Source organism: Salvelinus fontinalis, chromosome 8, assembly GCF_029448725.1.
Source record: "Salvelinus fontinalis isolate EN_2023a chromosome 8, ASM2944872v1, whole genome shotgun sequence".
Classification (NCBI taxonomy): Eukaryota; Metazoa; Chordata; class Actinopteri; order Salmoniformes; family Salmonidae; genus Salvelinus; species Salvelinus fontinalis.
The window spans coordinates 13,720,100-13,735,393 of record NC_074672.1 but is presented as its reverse complement, the minus strand read 5'-3'; the positions used below and the strand labels follow the sequence as shown (position 1 = coordinate 13,735,393).

General features: G+C 41.5%; 1 protein-coding gene across 2 annotated transcripts in view; it reads left to right on the top strand.

Annotated features, from left to right (window-relative positions):
- Positions 1-4,134: 4,134 nt before the first annotated feature.
- The window catches only part of LOC129860635 (nuclear factor of activated T-cells, cytoplasmic 2-like), a 50,546-nt gene continuing 39,386 nt past the window's right edge, over positions 4,135-15,294 (top strand). For both annotated transcript variants that reach the window (XM_055931231.1, XM_055931230.1), the window contains exons 1-5: positions 4,135-4,646; positions 7,871-8,798; positions 8,985-9,153; positions 13,741-13,943; positions 14,728-14,900. In XM_055931231.1, the coding sequence (XP_055787206.1) occupies positions 4,502-4,646; positions 7,871-8,798; positions 8,985-9,153; positions 13,741-13,943; positions 14,728-14,900 (1,618 nt within the window). In that variant the 5' untranslated portion in view covers positions 4,135-4,501. The remainder of the gene's footprint in view (positions 4,647-7,870; positions 8,799-8,984; positions 9,154-13,740; positions 13,944-14,727; positions 14,901-15,294) is intronic.

Below are 15,294 nucleotides of genomic sequence, written 5' to 3'. Positions count from 1 at the left end.
TTTTCAGGGGGTGCTGCAGTACCCTCTACACTGCTACTTCCCATGGCAATTGGGTCTATGTAACTACAGCTGATAGACACGAGTGGACCCGACCACAGCACTGCTTAGAATTTGGAATATTTATTTTATGCTAATACTGTCACGCCCTGGCCATAGAGAGGTTTTTATTTTCTATTTTGGTTAGGACAGGGTTTGACTAGGGTGGGCATTCTAGTTTCTTTATTTCTATGTTTTCTATTTCGATGTTTTTGGCCGAGTGTGGTTCCCAATCAGAGGCAGCTGTCTATCGTTGTCTCTAATTGGGAATCATACTTAGGCAGTCCTTTTTCCCTCTTTAATTTGTGGGTAGTTATTTTCTGTTAGTGTCTGTGCCTGACGGAACTGTTCCCTTTCGATTTGTTATTTTTGTTTGAGTGTTTCTTGATAAATAAAGATCATGAACACTTTCCACGCTGCAGTTTGGTCCACTCTTCCTTCCACCGACGAGCGTTACAAATACAGGGAATTTATTGACTTATAGAAGGCTTAGACAATATATAAAGACCTATTCGTTAACCAGAAGAACAACTTGGCTGATTATTTAAAAAAATGTCACTGGGTCCAATCAGGTCTGATCTAGATCGGGTCTACCTCTGGTTGTAGGGTCGTTCGGGTCCGGGTCTGATTGCCCTCGAGTCTGTTCGGGTCTAGGTCCAACTATTTTGACCTGCGAAGACCTCTACCTAGAACCACTGCTGATTTTTAAAACTCAGTTAAGGCACAAGTAAGTTACAGTAACGTGACCAGCAAACATTAAAACTTTGTAGCCTAAAAAAGTTATGTACTACTGTATATAGTATACATAGGCCTACTGTTTTAATTTTTTTAGCCCCTGTCCTGCAGTCGTTTTTTCACATCCCTACAATGAAGTTCTTGTGTGCCACTGTCTGCAAGAAGCCACAGAAATGCCTTGGCGCAGGAGCCGGAGACGTCATGGATTCCTGAGTGTGGGCTTTGCAGGAAAGCCCTGAGTCTCCGAGATGGAGCCGCTCCAGGTTTCCATGGCAAAGCGCATAAACAGGAGGAAACACTGAGGGAATCCCGTTATTTTACAGCATTGGACCATTATAAACACCCAGAGCGGGGAAGGAAGCCGCTCTTGATACTCAAGTAATCCTTAGAGCAAGGAAAAGAAGTTCAAACCATAACCATAGCTTGCTGGAGTCTATTTTAGCTCCATGTTTTTGAATTTATAAAGGAGTATTGGAAGTCTAATATTTCATTTTTATATTGCCTTTGTTTTATGCAAGTGGGTTTCTACTGCTATGATAGGAGAATAGTTTTTTATTTTTATATATTTTTTTTACTTTATTTTCAAATGTTTAGAGAATCTTGGAGACTGGCACAGTACCACACCATGAGGTCGATGGATCAAGGTATGGATGCCGCGTGCTGAATTGTGATAATCTGGTAATTTATCAACCCTATTGATTTTGAGTAGCCTAGTCCTAGACATGTGTTGATATATAATTTTACATTGTATAATCCACAAAATATGGTATATTGACTGTGTAGTTGTATATCGTGTGTGGTATATCTGGACAGTCAGTTAGTGGTTTGGGTATCTAACTGATGCACATGAGTTGATCAGTTTATACCATGGGGATTCCGCTATTTGCCTACATGCCCTGGACAGCGGCGAGGGGAACGCTAGCGCTATGTAAGGTAGGCTACGCTACTGTAGTGGTAGACTTTACGTCATTGTAGTCACATGAAAATTAGCCTTCAGGTTGTAGTAGATTACATTTACATGTATAACTATTCAAATAAAACATTCATGACTGTAATCTATAATGAGCAGTAAGGTATCAAAATGCATACTAACAATATAAGATTTATAATAGGCATTGTTATCCGTTACGTAAAGCCTATGCGATCGGACATGATAAAACATTAGCATTATAAATTGTGACTGACATGTGCACGCGCTCAGTGCGTCCTGGGGAGTTCATCTTCTATGTTGACAATACCAAGGCAAGATGTGTATGGCTATTGAACAGTTTGGTTTGGGAGGGTTAAGGACTTGATTAAACCTGCGTAGTTGATGTTTTGGCGGTGTCGAGAGGTGGAACTGCTTTGGACGGAGCTGTCAAATCGGTGAGCAGCTGCTCGTGTAATAGCTGTCTCGAAGCCATACCCATCCCACTCGCGTTAGAAGTTCACGACGAGAAAGTGTAGGCTATATAGAAATAATGACGATCAAATGGGAAATAATTAAATAAAATGATGTGTAGATTTACATCTCACATCACATCTCAGTGTTCGAACTTGTAAACAAGGCTGCATGGGATTTATCTCAATGCTACTCCGTGCAGACATGGCAGTATAAATCCGGAGCAGCTTGTGGAATTGACAGCTCTACGCAATTCCTCCTCCCACACCGTCAAAAAATCAGCTAAACAGATTTCGGCTGAAGAAGATCTGATTGAATCGGGCCCTTAATGTCATAAATTATAAAAATGTGTAGGCTCGTTAAAAAAACACTTTTGACACATTTCTGCTATCAAGGCATTATTAGGGTGCACCTCATTTTAGCATGGTACTCTTGTTCAGGTATTCCTGTTAGGAACAATTAGAACCCCTCCCAGACATATGTCCTACTTTTGCTGTAGGCCTAAACTTTCACAATGTACCTATTGTGGTATGGGGTTATAACAAGATGTTATTATAACGCTATAACTTTACAATGGTTGTTATAGCTGATACAGTAGGGTTTAGAAATGTAATTACTACACATGGTCTTAAGCTTGTTCCACTTGTTTAGTCAAGAAGGAGCACAGATTAAGGTTTAAATTATGGTAATCTGTCAATTTTTCTCTAGCCTGATCCTAGCTAGATCTGTCTGTGCTGTTTTACAATCTCATATGTCCATTGTCATGCCAAAGCACAAACTGACCTGGGACCAGCAGGCTAGCTCTCTCAATTCAATGTATATCAGGGCCCATATTCATAAAGCATCTCAGAGAAGAATCGATGTGCTAATCAAGGATCAAATAAAATACAATTTCAGTTCCCCTTGTCCTTGTAAGCGTGTATGGCAACCTGTGCCCGAGCGGTTTGCTGATGTGAACGTTGTGAACAAGGTGCCCCATGGTGGAGGTGGGGTTATGGTATGGGCAGGCATAAGCTACTGACAACGAACACAATTGCATTTTATCAATGGCAATTTGAATAAACAGAGGCGCCATGAGGAGATCCTGAGGCACATTGTTGTGCCATTCATCCGCTGCCATCACCTCATGTTTCAGCATGATAATCCACAGCCCCATGTTGCAAGGAGCTGTACACAATTCCTGGAAGCTGAAAATGTCCCAGTTCTTCCATGGCCTGCATACTCACCAGACATGTAACCCATTGAGCATGTTTGGGATGCTCTGGATCAACTTGTGTTTTCCAGTTCCTGCCAATATCCAGCAACTTCACAAAGCCATTGAAGAGGAATGGGACAACATTCCACAGGCCACAATCAACAGCCTGATCAACTCTATGCGAAGGAGATGTGTCGTGCTGCATGAGGCAAATGGTGGTCACACCAGATACTGACTGTTTTTCTGATCCATGCCCTAACTTTTTTTAAGATATCTGTGACCAACAGATGCATATCTGTATTCACAGTCATGTGAAATCCATGATTAGGGCCTAATGAATTTATTTCAATTGACTGATTTCCTTATATGAACTGTAACTCTGTAAAATATTTGAAATTGTTGCATGTTGCATTTATATTTTTGTTCAGTGTAGTTTATAAAAGTTTAAAAGTAATTAATTAATGTATTCATTAGAACATAGACCATACCAGTAAACCCCCCCCCCCAAAAAAAAAAATAAAGAAAAAAAATAATTCATAATTCATTTTATGTATTGACTCATTGATACAGCATGAGTGGGTGAAAATGCTGCAATTACTGTCACTTTTAATTCAAACTGTAAAGATATTGTGCACAATAGTAGCCTACAGTATACTATAGCCTACTTGGACACAATATCTTTACAGTAAGATACCTAGCCTATATATGTCATGCGTAATTGCTTGGTGCCAAACACCCGGGGGCAGCAGCACTTCAACTGTACCACTGATGCAACTCGTCACTATGAAGTTGTGCACCTGCAACTGTTCTGTCAGTGATCATAGAGAGGCGTGATCACTCCGTTTTTGACACCTTGCATCGTATTTATTTACTTTGTGAAATAGACACGCCTTGTCTCACCATGCGGTTAAGTTTGAAACAGGAAGCTTTAGCTACTATTAAGATTCTGATCGTTCTTTTCAAAGCGTTTTACTGGTGCATCAGGGTCGCATCATCGCGTCAATCGAGCAAGTAAATAGTCTCTCCACCTCCAACGCCTCTGACATCGCATGGCCTTAGTGGATAAAGACAACAGCCAGCGTAACATCATTGATCTACAAACGATCTATATTTCCTTTCGTTTTTCTCATAACTAAACTGAGTAAATAAGACAGATGAACTCGTTTTACGACGGAAAAGACCCTAGTGAGTTAGGGTTGGAAGAGGAACTGAGTCAAGTGAACTGCCAAGATGAGTTGGAGTTTGACTACCTGTTTGAATACGAACCACCTTGCGACAACTTTTCCGTGGAAGATCAAGGTTTGTCCAATGGTTTGTCAGGTCTCCCACGCGCTTTTCAACTTTTATATGCGTTATAGTACTTTAACGACAAATTACTTCTTACACTATGTTCTGCTCTCAAAAACGTTTAATTCATTGGCGTCATTGAAAACAAATATACAGGAAGTAATTTTGGCAATGTTATTTTTCTTCCACTTCTAGTTCTAGTAGTCATTACTAAACATAAATAAAAACGTTGACAAAATTGATACATTTGATCCTGTATTTCTTATGCATGTTTGTATACATTGTATAATCGCACTGTAAAATAAGATGTTGATTCATTTGTAAGGCAACCAGCTGCAACAGGATTGTGAGTTGGCTCAACATTTGAGCATATAGCTGAACCAACATACATTCTCAAGTTGAATTGTATGGTCATTCTACTTAGAATTTTAGGTTGAGGGACCATACAATTCAACTTCAGATTAAAAAAAAACATTATTTGCATATTTCCCAGTGTGCCTTGCCTTTTGAGTGAATTGTACTTACCACTCATGAATGTATTTGTCAGCAACAGAGACAATGGTTTTCAGGCCTTTAGCCTTCACCAAGTGAGTGTCAAAGTGAATATGTTATCTTTACAATTAAACTCTATGACAATACATTGCATATGGCCTTTCCCGGGTGGCGCAGTGGTCTAGGGCACTGCATCGCAGTGCTAGCTGCGCCACCAGAGTCTCTGGGTTCGCGCCCAGGCTCTGTCGCAGCCGGCTGCAACCGGGAGGTCCGTGGGGCGACGCACAATTGGCATAGCGTCGTCCGGGTTAGGGAGGGTTTGGCCGGTAGGGATATCCTTGTCTCAGTATGTAAAAATGTAATAAAATGTATGCACTCTACTGTAAGTCGCTCTGGATAAGAGCGTCTGCTAAATGACTAAAATGTAAATGTAAAATTGAGGGCCTAGATACATCCTAACACAGTGGTCTGAAACTCCTGGTTCAAGTTTCCCTACTGATGTGCAGTTCGAACTATTCGTTTTTTTAAACTAATCCTTTTACTGACTCTAGATTCATGATTCAACTAATGATACATTTGAATTCAGATCTCCAACTCAACCTAAAATAAAAGTTAAAGAATAGGATTAAGCCAGTGGCTCAGATGGAACTATCCAAGCAATAGATACATCTTCTTTAAATGTTGATATTTGGTTGCGTTGTCAACCAAACACAATTCAATATTACTTTTGTAATACAGTAAATGGTCTAAAGTTAAGGCGATCTTACAGTATTTATTAATCTTTAAAATTAGTAACACATCCCTGGACACATTTTGAGGTTACTGTAACAATACATGTCTTATGTAATAATAGAAAATGTGCATGTTAAAGATAGCATGGAAATGTCGCAGGTCTGTGGAGATCTTCACAATTCATAGAACAATCTGAGCAGAATCTCAAATGACATTGAAAACTTGCACCATGTACTGAAATAATCAATCCAGGTAATTTGGTTGTGCTAGTAGATGAAGCACCGTGATAACACATTAAGTTGTTGTAAAATAAACAAAATATCTGACATTGTATTCACATTAAAAAAATGATTGAAAGCACAGTGATATCACATTTAGGTAACAACTAAACCAAAAATCAGACATTGATTTTCCATTGGAATTTGGTGGTGCTTTTAGATGGTTGAACACATAGTGATAACTCATTGGGAATTCAACAAACTTTTGACTGTCTTTTTGAGGTTGGAACCTCATTGATCAACCAAATATGACCCAATTCTCCACGTTGAAATTACGTGGTGTGCCCAGTGAGTAGCAATCACAAATGTACATCGTTTGAAGCACACAGTCTCAGCCACGAACGACAGCTCCAATAAGACAATTATGGTGAGCGAGAGGCTTGTAGATTTACTCAGGACCCACCGGTAGTGGGTCCTGCGGGATCTGGGAATGACTGAATCCAATGAACTAAATGTTATTTTGACTAAACGAGTTGAAAAGATCAGAGTCAATAAAAAGAGCCAAACTTCCCATCACTACTTTACAGGCCACATCACATTATGCTGGCTTGCAAAGTGATGTATATTTTTTATTGGAATCAACCAGAGTGAGGATATCCAACCATTCGTCCCACAGGTGCCTGGTGAGGTGAGGACAGCTCACAATAATAGCTGGAATGGAATAAATGGAGTGATATCAGTTATCAATGTTGATTCAACATCACAAAGAATTTTTTGGTTGAAATGACATGGAAACAACATTGATTCAACCAGTTTCTGCCCAGTGGGTTTGATAACATTCCATTCAAGCCATTACTTTGAACCCATTCTCCCCAATTACATAGCCACCATGTGTTTGGAACTATCATTCACTCACAACAGGCATTGAGAATGACCAGCCAGGTAGGAATGATCAGTTTGAGGCTACATAAATCATATTAACTGGAACGGCCATCTCAGCAACGGGTGCAATAGGTCAAACCATTAACAGATTGGATTGGGTTAGAAAAATTTATGTTTGTGTAGCATAAGATTAATCAACCAATCAATGTACATGCAAAAACACAGGTATTGAAACAAACATTTCTGAAAATCAACCTGCAATAGAGCATGCTGGGAAAAATGATGGTTGTGGTTTTGAGTGGTTTTGATCAAACATGAAGTTGTAATTTTACTCAAGTTTGTTCAAATTCAGCTCACTTCGAGCTGTTTTTTGACTAAACAAACTTTAACACATTAGCTCAAATTCTCTCCTTCTGAAGTTCACTCAACTCAAAGAATAAAGCAATTGGTTAAGTTGATTACAGTGCATTGGTAGAGCTTGTTTGACCACACTTTCCAACCACAAAACATCATGACATTTTGTTTTATTTACATAATGGGTTAATGGTTACAAAAGGAGGACCCTTTTGATGTGATTTGTGAATACTTTCCAAATCTAAGCCTTTTGTTTTATATGATTGTTAATCAAACTGATCAAAGGGATTGAATAAAAATTATTAACAATATGGTTATTTGAAATGGTTATTTGATTAATTCAATAAACACAGAATTTCAATTCAATGTGGCACTCAACATGTGTATTGAAAACATGTACGTTTCGTAAGATATGAGATTTCAGGGGAAAGTGAATATCTTTAGTGAGAAATTATTTTACAGACTATGGGCAATCCCTTTCCTAAATAATATATTTTGTTGTACTTTCATGTGTTTTCCTAATGATTTCTCTTCCTTGTTTCCTATCTCCTTCTGTAGATGAGCCAAATCTCTCCTCACAGAGAGTCAGCCCTCCATCTGGTCTGGCCTACATCCAGGAGGAGGCTTCCCACTACAGCATTAAGTGTAGTGAGCACAACCCAGAGAGCCTCTCTGGCTATGAGCACCTGGAAGCCAAAAACTACCTGGACCACTCCAGGCTTGGGGGCATTGCCCTGAGCCCCAGGATCGAGATCACACCGTCACGTGAGCACTACAGCGATGGACGAGATTCCCTGCAGAACCACACTCTGAACATCAGCCCCCGTCCCACCCTGACCGTCCCGGGCCACGAAAGCCTGGCCTACCGCGAGCCCCAGTGCTTGAGCCCAGCCTCCAGCAACTCCTCCACCAGCTGGCACTCGGAGAGCTACTCCCCCTGGGCCTCTCCCTGCGTGTCCCCTAGTAGTGGCCAGACCGGGGCCGGGGACCTCTGCCCCCGCTTCCAGAACATCCACACCGGCTCCCCCCGCACCTCTCCGGGCACCTCCCCCCGCACCGAGGAGGGCTGCCTCGGCCCCCGCTCGCCCTCCCCATCCCTCAGGCCAGGATCCCGCTCCGCTTCCCCACAGGGCAAACGTACCTACGACATGTACAGGAACCCCAACCTGATCACCGGGATCTATTCCCGCAGTCTCTCCCCCCATAGGGGCCACGAGGAGCATCCCCAACAGAACGCAGGGGCCCACTATGGGACCTCCAACAGTCTGGCTGAGGCCATGAACGGCTACGGCACTGTCCAGCCTGGTCTGGTCCCCACCAAGATAGTGAAGACGGCCAACCAGGCGTATGCCTTCTACCCAGAGAACCACAGGGAGGTCAACTACCTGGTGTCCTGTGAGCAGGATGTTAAGAATAAAACTGGGGCCGAATCCTTCTTTGTGATCCCTCCCATCTGGACCAAGCAGATGGTCCCCAACCTCTGCAGGTGAATGGTGTAGGAAGCCTGTACTGTATAGGTGCATCGTGCAGTTTTATTATGAATCTGATTTAGTTGTTAATTTGTATGTTTGTATGACCAAGCTTTCATAGCCCATTAGGAACCGCAATTTAGCTAGCCTAATCGTTGCACAAGACAAATGAATACTTTTCCCCCATCTCTTATTTCCTTTAGCATCCCAGTGTCTTCTCTGCCCCCTCTGGAATGGCCTGTCCCCAGCAGTACAGAGCAGTACAAGCTCCACGTTGACGTGCAGCCCAAGCCCCACCACCGAGCCCACTATGAGACAGAGGGGAGCAGGGGCGCGGTCAAAGCCCCCACTGGTGGTCATCCTGTTGTCCAGGTACGCTGCATCCCACTGGGCACAGACTTCAATTCAACGTCATTTCATTGAAATGACATGCAAACAACGTTGATTTAATCAGTGTGTCCCCAGTGGAATGGCTCTGTATCACTGTTAGAAAACAAGTTGATTTATGGAAGTCTTTTTTGGTTCTTGGTAGAATCTTTTCACCCAATGAAGAACCCTCAAATAACCTTTTTAAGAACCCTTTGGTGAAAGGAATCTACCTTGAACCAAAAAGGATAATACATTTCCTGGAACCAAAAGAGTTCTCCTACAGGTGAAGAACCCTTTATGGTTCTAGGTAGCCCCTTTTAGTGTAGGACAGCCCTAATAGGAAGGCCTGTTGTGTGTAATTGTATTTTCTAGTCAGTACACAGCTATGCTACTACTGTTCCAGGGCCTGGCTTAGGAATATTACTACTGTGTGTTACTGTGTACGTTCTACCATATATGTTATTTACCTCATCCTTTCTCTATCTCTCCCTTTCTCTCTATATATCTCCCTTTCTCTATCTTTCCCTTTCTGTCTATCTCTTTCTCTTCTTCCTAGCACCCTCCCACACTCACTTAAATGAGTTATAATGTGCACTGATATCTTACGCATGTCAGCTACTGTTTCGTCAAGTCAACTCCCAGACTTGAATTCCAGCCAATATTACAGTAAACCCCTTGCAGATGATTGTTTTTGTCTTCATTTACTCTGAGCAACAGCTTTTGTGTTAATTGTTTCAATTCAAGTGTCATGAGAACACTTGTCTTCTTGCAAGAAATACACTGCTGCTTTGCCGCTCACAGCCCAATGTTTTAACCACAAACAGTTTTTTTTGGCCCATTTACACACAGGTCACATTACCCCAGTGTACCCTGGAGACAGGAGTGGTGAACTTTAGTTCAGGCATACTCATATGAAAAAAGAAAGAAATGTTAAGTTTTGCTGTATAGAGCTAGTATCACTTTATTTTTTACATGTTTATTCTAAGCTGAACATAATAGAAGGCATTTCCACGTCGTCCATATATTTAGGAAACAAGTAGGAAATAGAACTTTCAGTTCGCATTCTAATGTTTCCAAGGCAACCTCTTGAAAGCTTACTTGTTGTTGTTGATTGTCAGAACCTGGCCGGGTGGAAATTAAGCATTTCTCACTTTCCATTTTCTGGCTCTCTTTGAGGTCAGTGAGCTGTGCCTGGTGTCGTCCGATCACGTGGCTGGCTAGGCGCGGCCAAACTACTCCCTCTCAGTCCCAGACTCTGAACTCCCTCCACTTTAATTTTCCTAGTCCCACTCGCTCTGACTCACTCACTGCAACCATAGCAACCAGCTTCTCAGATGGCCTGTTCTCAGATAGAATTCCTCTATTTTACTCATAGACCACTCATGTCACTATAGTTTTTGCTTACATTGAACAGTTGTAAGGAGTTTCACCAGTGAAAAAGCTCTGTTCTACAACAGTGAATGTGAATATTGTAATTCTCACTTGATTTTAAAGAGGACAATATGTTGTAGGCTACTCAGCTTCCTAGGATCTGCCTCTTTCTCTCAGTCAGTCCCCCCATGCCTGTTTCTCTGCTGTCTGTCTGTCTGTCTGAGCAACAAGGAAATTAGATGAGATGTGATCTCTGCCATGCCTCTTCCAGCCAAACTCTGCCCCCTCACTATACTCTTCTCACCTGTCGTAAAATACACATACACACACACCCACACAGAGATTAGTGGAGAGACCAGAGACTACCTCGGAAGGAAGCATGCAAAAACCACAATGCGTGAACTTGCAACTAAAATTATCTGTCTGAAAAGTCATGAGCTTGAAAATGTTGTGTGTGTGTGCGAGAGAGAGAGAGCGAGACAGACAGGGGGTTTTAGTGGTGAGTTAAGAGAACTATGTAAAGTGTAGACGTCTGACAAGGTTGCAAGCATATTTAGATTATTTATCTGAATATTGGCTACAACTAGGCCTACAGCTACTTTGCAATTGTATGCAATGATTTTGATAAATATTTGTGATTAGGAGTTTTACATGTTATAAACATGTATTTACTATGTGGCCACCTCTAATTCTCCAAACCATTCCACTGTAGGAGTACTGGAATTAATGTAGACCTAGTCTTTCTTTTGTCTTGAAAGTATCCGTGGCACATGTGGCTAAACTAAGGCAGTCATATTCTAATAAGCATGCCAATGAATGATAGTGATTCCTATGGAGCTCCTTTGAATTCCAAAGACAGCTACAAACAGCTGCTAGCTGATATTCAAGGTTGAGGATACTAATGTTTCCAGCAGTGAGTGTTTCTGCTCAGCCAACATCTAGGTAATTTAGCAGACACTTATCCAGAACAACTTAGAGTAGTGAGTGCATACATTTTCATATATTTTTTGTACTGGTCCCACATGGTAATCGAACCAACAACCCTGGCATTAGCGCCATGCTCTACCAACTGAGCCACATGTGACCCCACCAGGCTAAGGTAACCTACCAGGGGGTTAGCTTTATGTTCAGCCAAAACTGTTAGCAGAAAACTGTCAAAGAAGATAGAGTCATTCACCCTCAAAAAGCACAAGAAAGAGGATTTCGACACCCACCATTTCAGATTGTTCTGAAATGGTTTTGGTTTCTGTAGTTAGAAACAAATAATATGAGCATGCTTGCAACATTATTTTGGTGAAAAATGATTTGAACTCTAATTGATTGCCCCCAAATTGTAAATTTAAATGTATAGGATTCATATAATATTTTAATAAATATAGTACCCAACATCCAATTTTGACCAAACCTCTTCTTAACAATGATTGAGCAATCCAAATAAATGGTCAAAAGCCACCCATGGACCCCCCAAATCCCACACCAAGTAGTATGAAGCTGCGGCTTGGAGTACAGTTTAATCATACTAGGTTATCTATTCTCAATGAATTTGGTGGGGATTTTTCCCCTGTTCAGAGAAATCAGCCATTGAAGTAGCTTGCATTTCCCCCCATAAAGTAGTGTGAAAGTTCCAGATTTTGCTGCTATTCCTGCTACTGCGACCCTATTATCCCTTTTGCTGATCTCTTGTGTTTATTAAATGGATCACAACAATGGTTTGTAGAAAACCAATAGCTTTTACTCAAGATGAAAATGAATTGTGTCCTCAAGTCAAGCCAGTCAATCAATCAAGTTTATTTTATATAGCCCTTCGTACATCAGCTAATATCTCGAAGTGCTGTACAGAAACCCAGCCTAAAACCCCAAACAGCAAGCAATGCAGGTGTAGAAGCACGGTCCTCCATGAAAGCAATTAAATGTGTCCTTCTCTTAGCAACGAATGCCTCATCCAACTCTCCTTGAATAGTCCAACAAATAGCAGGTCTCTGAGAGGGCTATCCCTATGTTGGAATTCTCAAATTAAGACTTTTCCTACAATCCCAAACATTTTATGGAGAAATGGGCTGGTGACTGTTGTGACATTCCTATTAAAATAACACAATTATAAACCATTGCATGGCAGTCTTTTGTTATTGTTTTTTTTACCATTAAATCCAACCCAATTCCATTACCATTGCAAAACACCATACAGTGTATGTTTGGGAATTTTAACATTGAATACCCTTAGCACTGCTGTAGCCTTATCGTTTGCTTGTTCAACAAAAATACTTTTTGGGATGGGAATAAACCACACACACAGGTTTCCTGGACACAGATTAAGTCTAAGAGAAGGAACAACTGAATTGCTTTCATGGAGGTCTGGTATAAATTGTGAGGATGACCACACCATTTATTTTCATCATGAGCAAAAGCTATTGGTTTTCTACTCAAAGTTGCAACATAAATGTTGTGACCCATTTAGTAAACACAAGAAACCAGCAACATTTGATAAAATGGTGTGGCAGTAGAAGGAACATCATCATCTATTGGACAAAATCTGGCATTTGTACTCATTTATCGGGAAATATGCGAGCTATTTCAATGGCTAATTTCTCTGAAAAGGGGGGAAAAAATCCACAAATTCACTGAGAATACATTACATAGTATGAATAAACAATACTCCAAGCCACGGCTTCGTACTACTTGCCAAAAACATAAGGAACTGATACTGGACATTTGAGTGGGCTTAGTGTGTTTAGGGGCAGGGGGGTCCGTGGGTGACTTGACCATTTATTTGGATTCCTCAAGTCTTAATCACTGTTAAGAAGAGGTCTGGTTCAAATCGGATGTTGCGTGTTATATTTTTTGAATAGTATTTGAATCCTATGAATTCAAATGTGCAATTTGGATGCAAATTGTCTTTCAACATAATAATGTTGCAGGAATGCTTATGTTATTTATTTTTTAACTACAGAAACCCTTTCAGGACAATCTGAGATGGTGGGTGTCATAGCTTGCTGAAATTAAATTGAATGACCATATAGGCAAAATAATGAGAAATACCAATCATTATATAAATTCAACTATGCAATTAAACACTGGTTACCTACCAATGGGTGGGCATATATTACAAGGGGGGGGGCAGAACAGGCAGAATAGGAACTTGAAAAATTACACATTATGAAAAGTGTGAACATCTTGACTTCATGTAAAAAAAAAATATATATTTATTAGAGTTTCTTCCAGTTGCATGGCTACAGGGGAAAGGAGCCACTGGGCCTGCAGATCTTCATCGGGACCGCAGATGAGAGGATCCTGAAGCCCCACGCTTTCTACCAGGTTCACCGCATCACGGGCAAGACGGTTACCACCACCAGCTACGAGAAGATCATCAACTCCACCAAAGTCCTGGAGATCCCTCTGGAGCCCAAGAACGACATGAAAGCAATGTGAGAGAAGTTAGAGTAGCGATTTTATGCCAAACACCACCCATACAAAGCAGTGTCCTTTGCAGACTTTGGTTCAAACGGTATTTGTTTTCTTTCAAACTCGTTAAGCCTGTTTACTGAGCCTGTCTCCAATGCCACCAGATAAGCAGGAAGAATTTTAACTGATGGGAATATTCCATTGGTTCCAGGCATGCTCATTTTTTCTCCCCAATTTCGTCGTATCCAATTGGTAGTTAAAGTCTTGTCTCATCGCCGCAACTCCCGTACGGACTCAGAAGAGGCGAAGGTCGAGAGCTGCGCGTCCCCCGAAACACAACCAAGCCGCACTGCTTTTTGACACAATGCCCTCTTAACCCGGAAGCCAGCAGCACCAATGTTTCGGAGGAAACACCGTACACCTGGCTCACACTTTGTAAGCGTGCACTGCTCCCAGTCTGCCACCGGAGTCGCTAGTGCACGATGGGACAAGGACATCCCTGCCGGGCCAAACCCTCCCATAACCCGGACGACGCTGGGCCAATTGTGCGCCGCACCATGGGTCTCCCGGTCGCGGCCGGCTGCGACAGAGCCTGGACTCTAGTTGCACAGCTAGCACTGCGTTACAGTGCCTTAGACCACTGTGTCACTTGGGAGGCTGTGCGAGGCATGCTCAATCAAGTTTTTGAAATAAAACTCATACTAATTGAACCCAGGTCTGATCTCATTAACCATATCAGATGTGATCATAATGCAACACATGGGTATCTGTACAGGGTTTACAGTAGTTAATCCTCCTATCTCACAGAATCGACTGTGCTGGGATCCTGAAGCTCAGGAATGCTGATATTGAGCTGAGGAAGGGCGAGACAGACATCGGACGAAAGAACACTCGTGTGCGTCTAGTGTTCCGTGTGCATATACCCCAACCTAATGGGCAACACATCTCACTGCAAACCGCCTCCCATCCTATTGAGTGCTGTAAGTACATTCAACACTATAATAGTTATTTATTTAAAATGTATTTAAACAGGTCCCATTGAGGCCAGAATACCTATTTTCAAAGGCAGACATATTACCTGTGCTCTTTAGCGTGATAAACAAAGAATCACAGACTGTGGTCTTTCCCTTCTATAGCCTTCTATAGATGTGCTGTAATTAATTCAATAAGGCCTGGGGGAGTGTGTGGTATATTGGCCATACCACAAACCCATGTGGTGCCTTATTGCTATTATAAACTGGATACCAACCTAAATAGATCAGTAAACAAGTTTTTTAGCATCATACCCGTAATATATTGTCTGATATACACATGACTGAAATGCTGTTTCAGGCAATCAGCATCCAGGACCCAAAGTACCTGATTTATAATGTG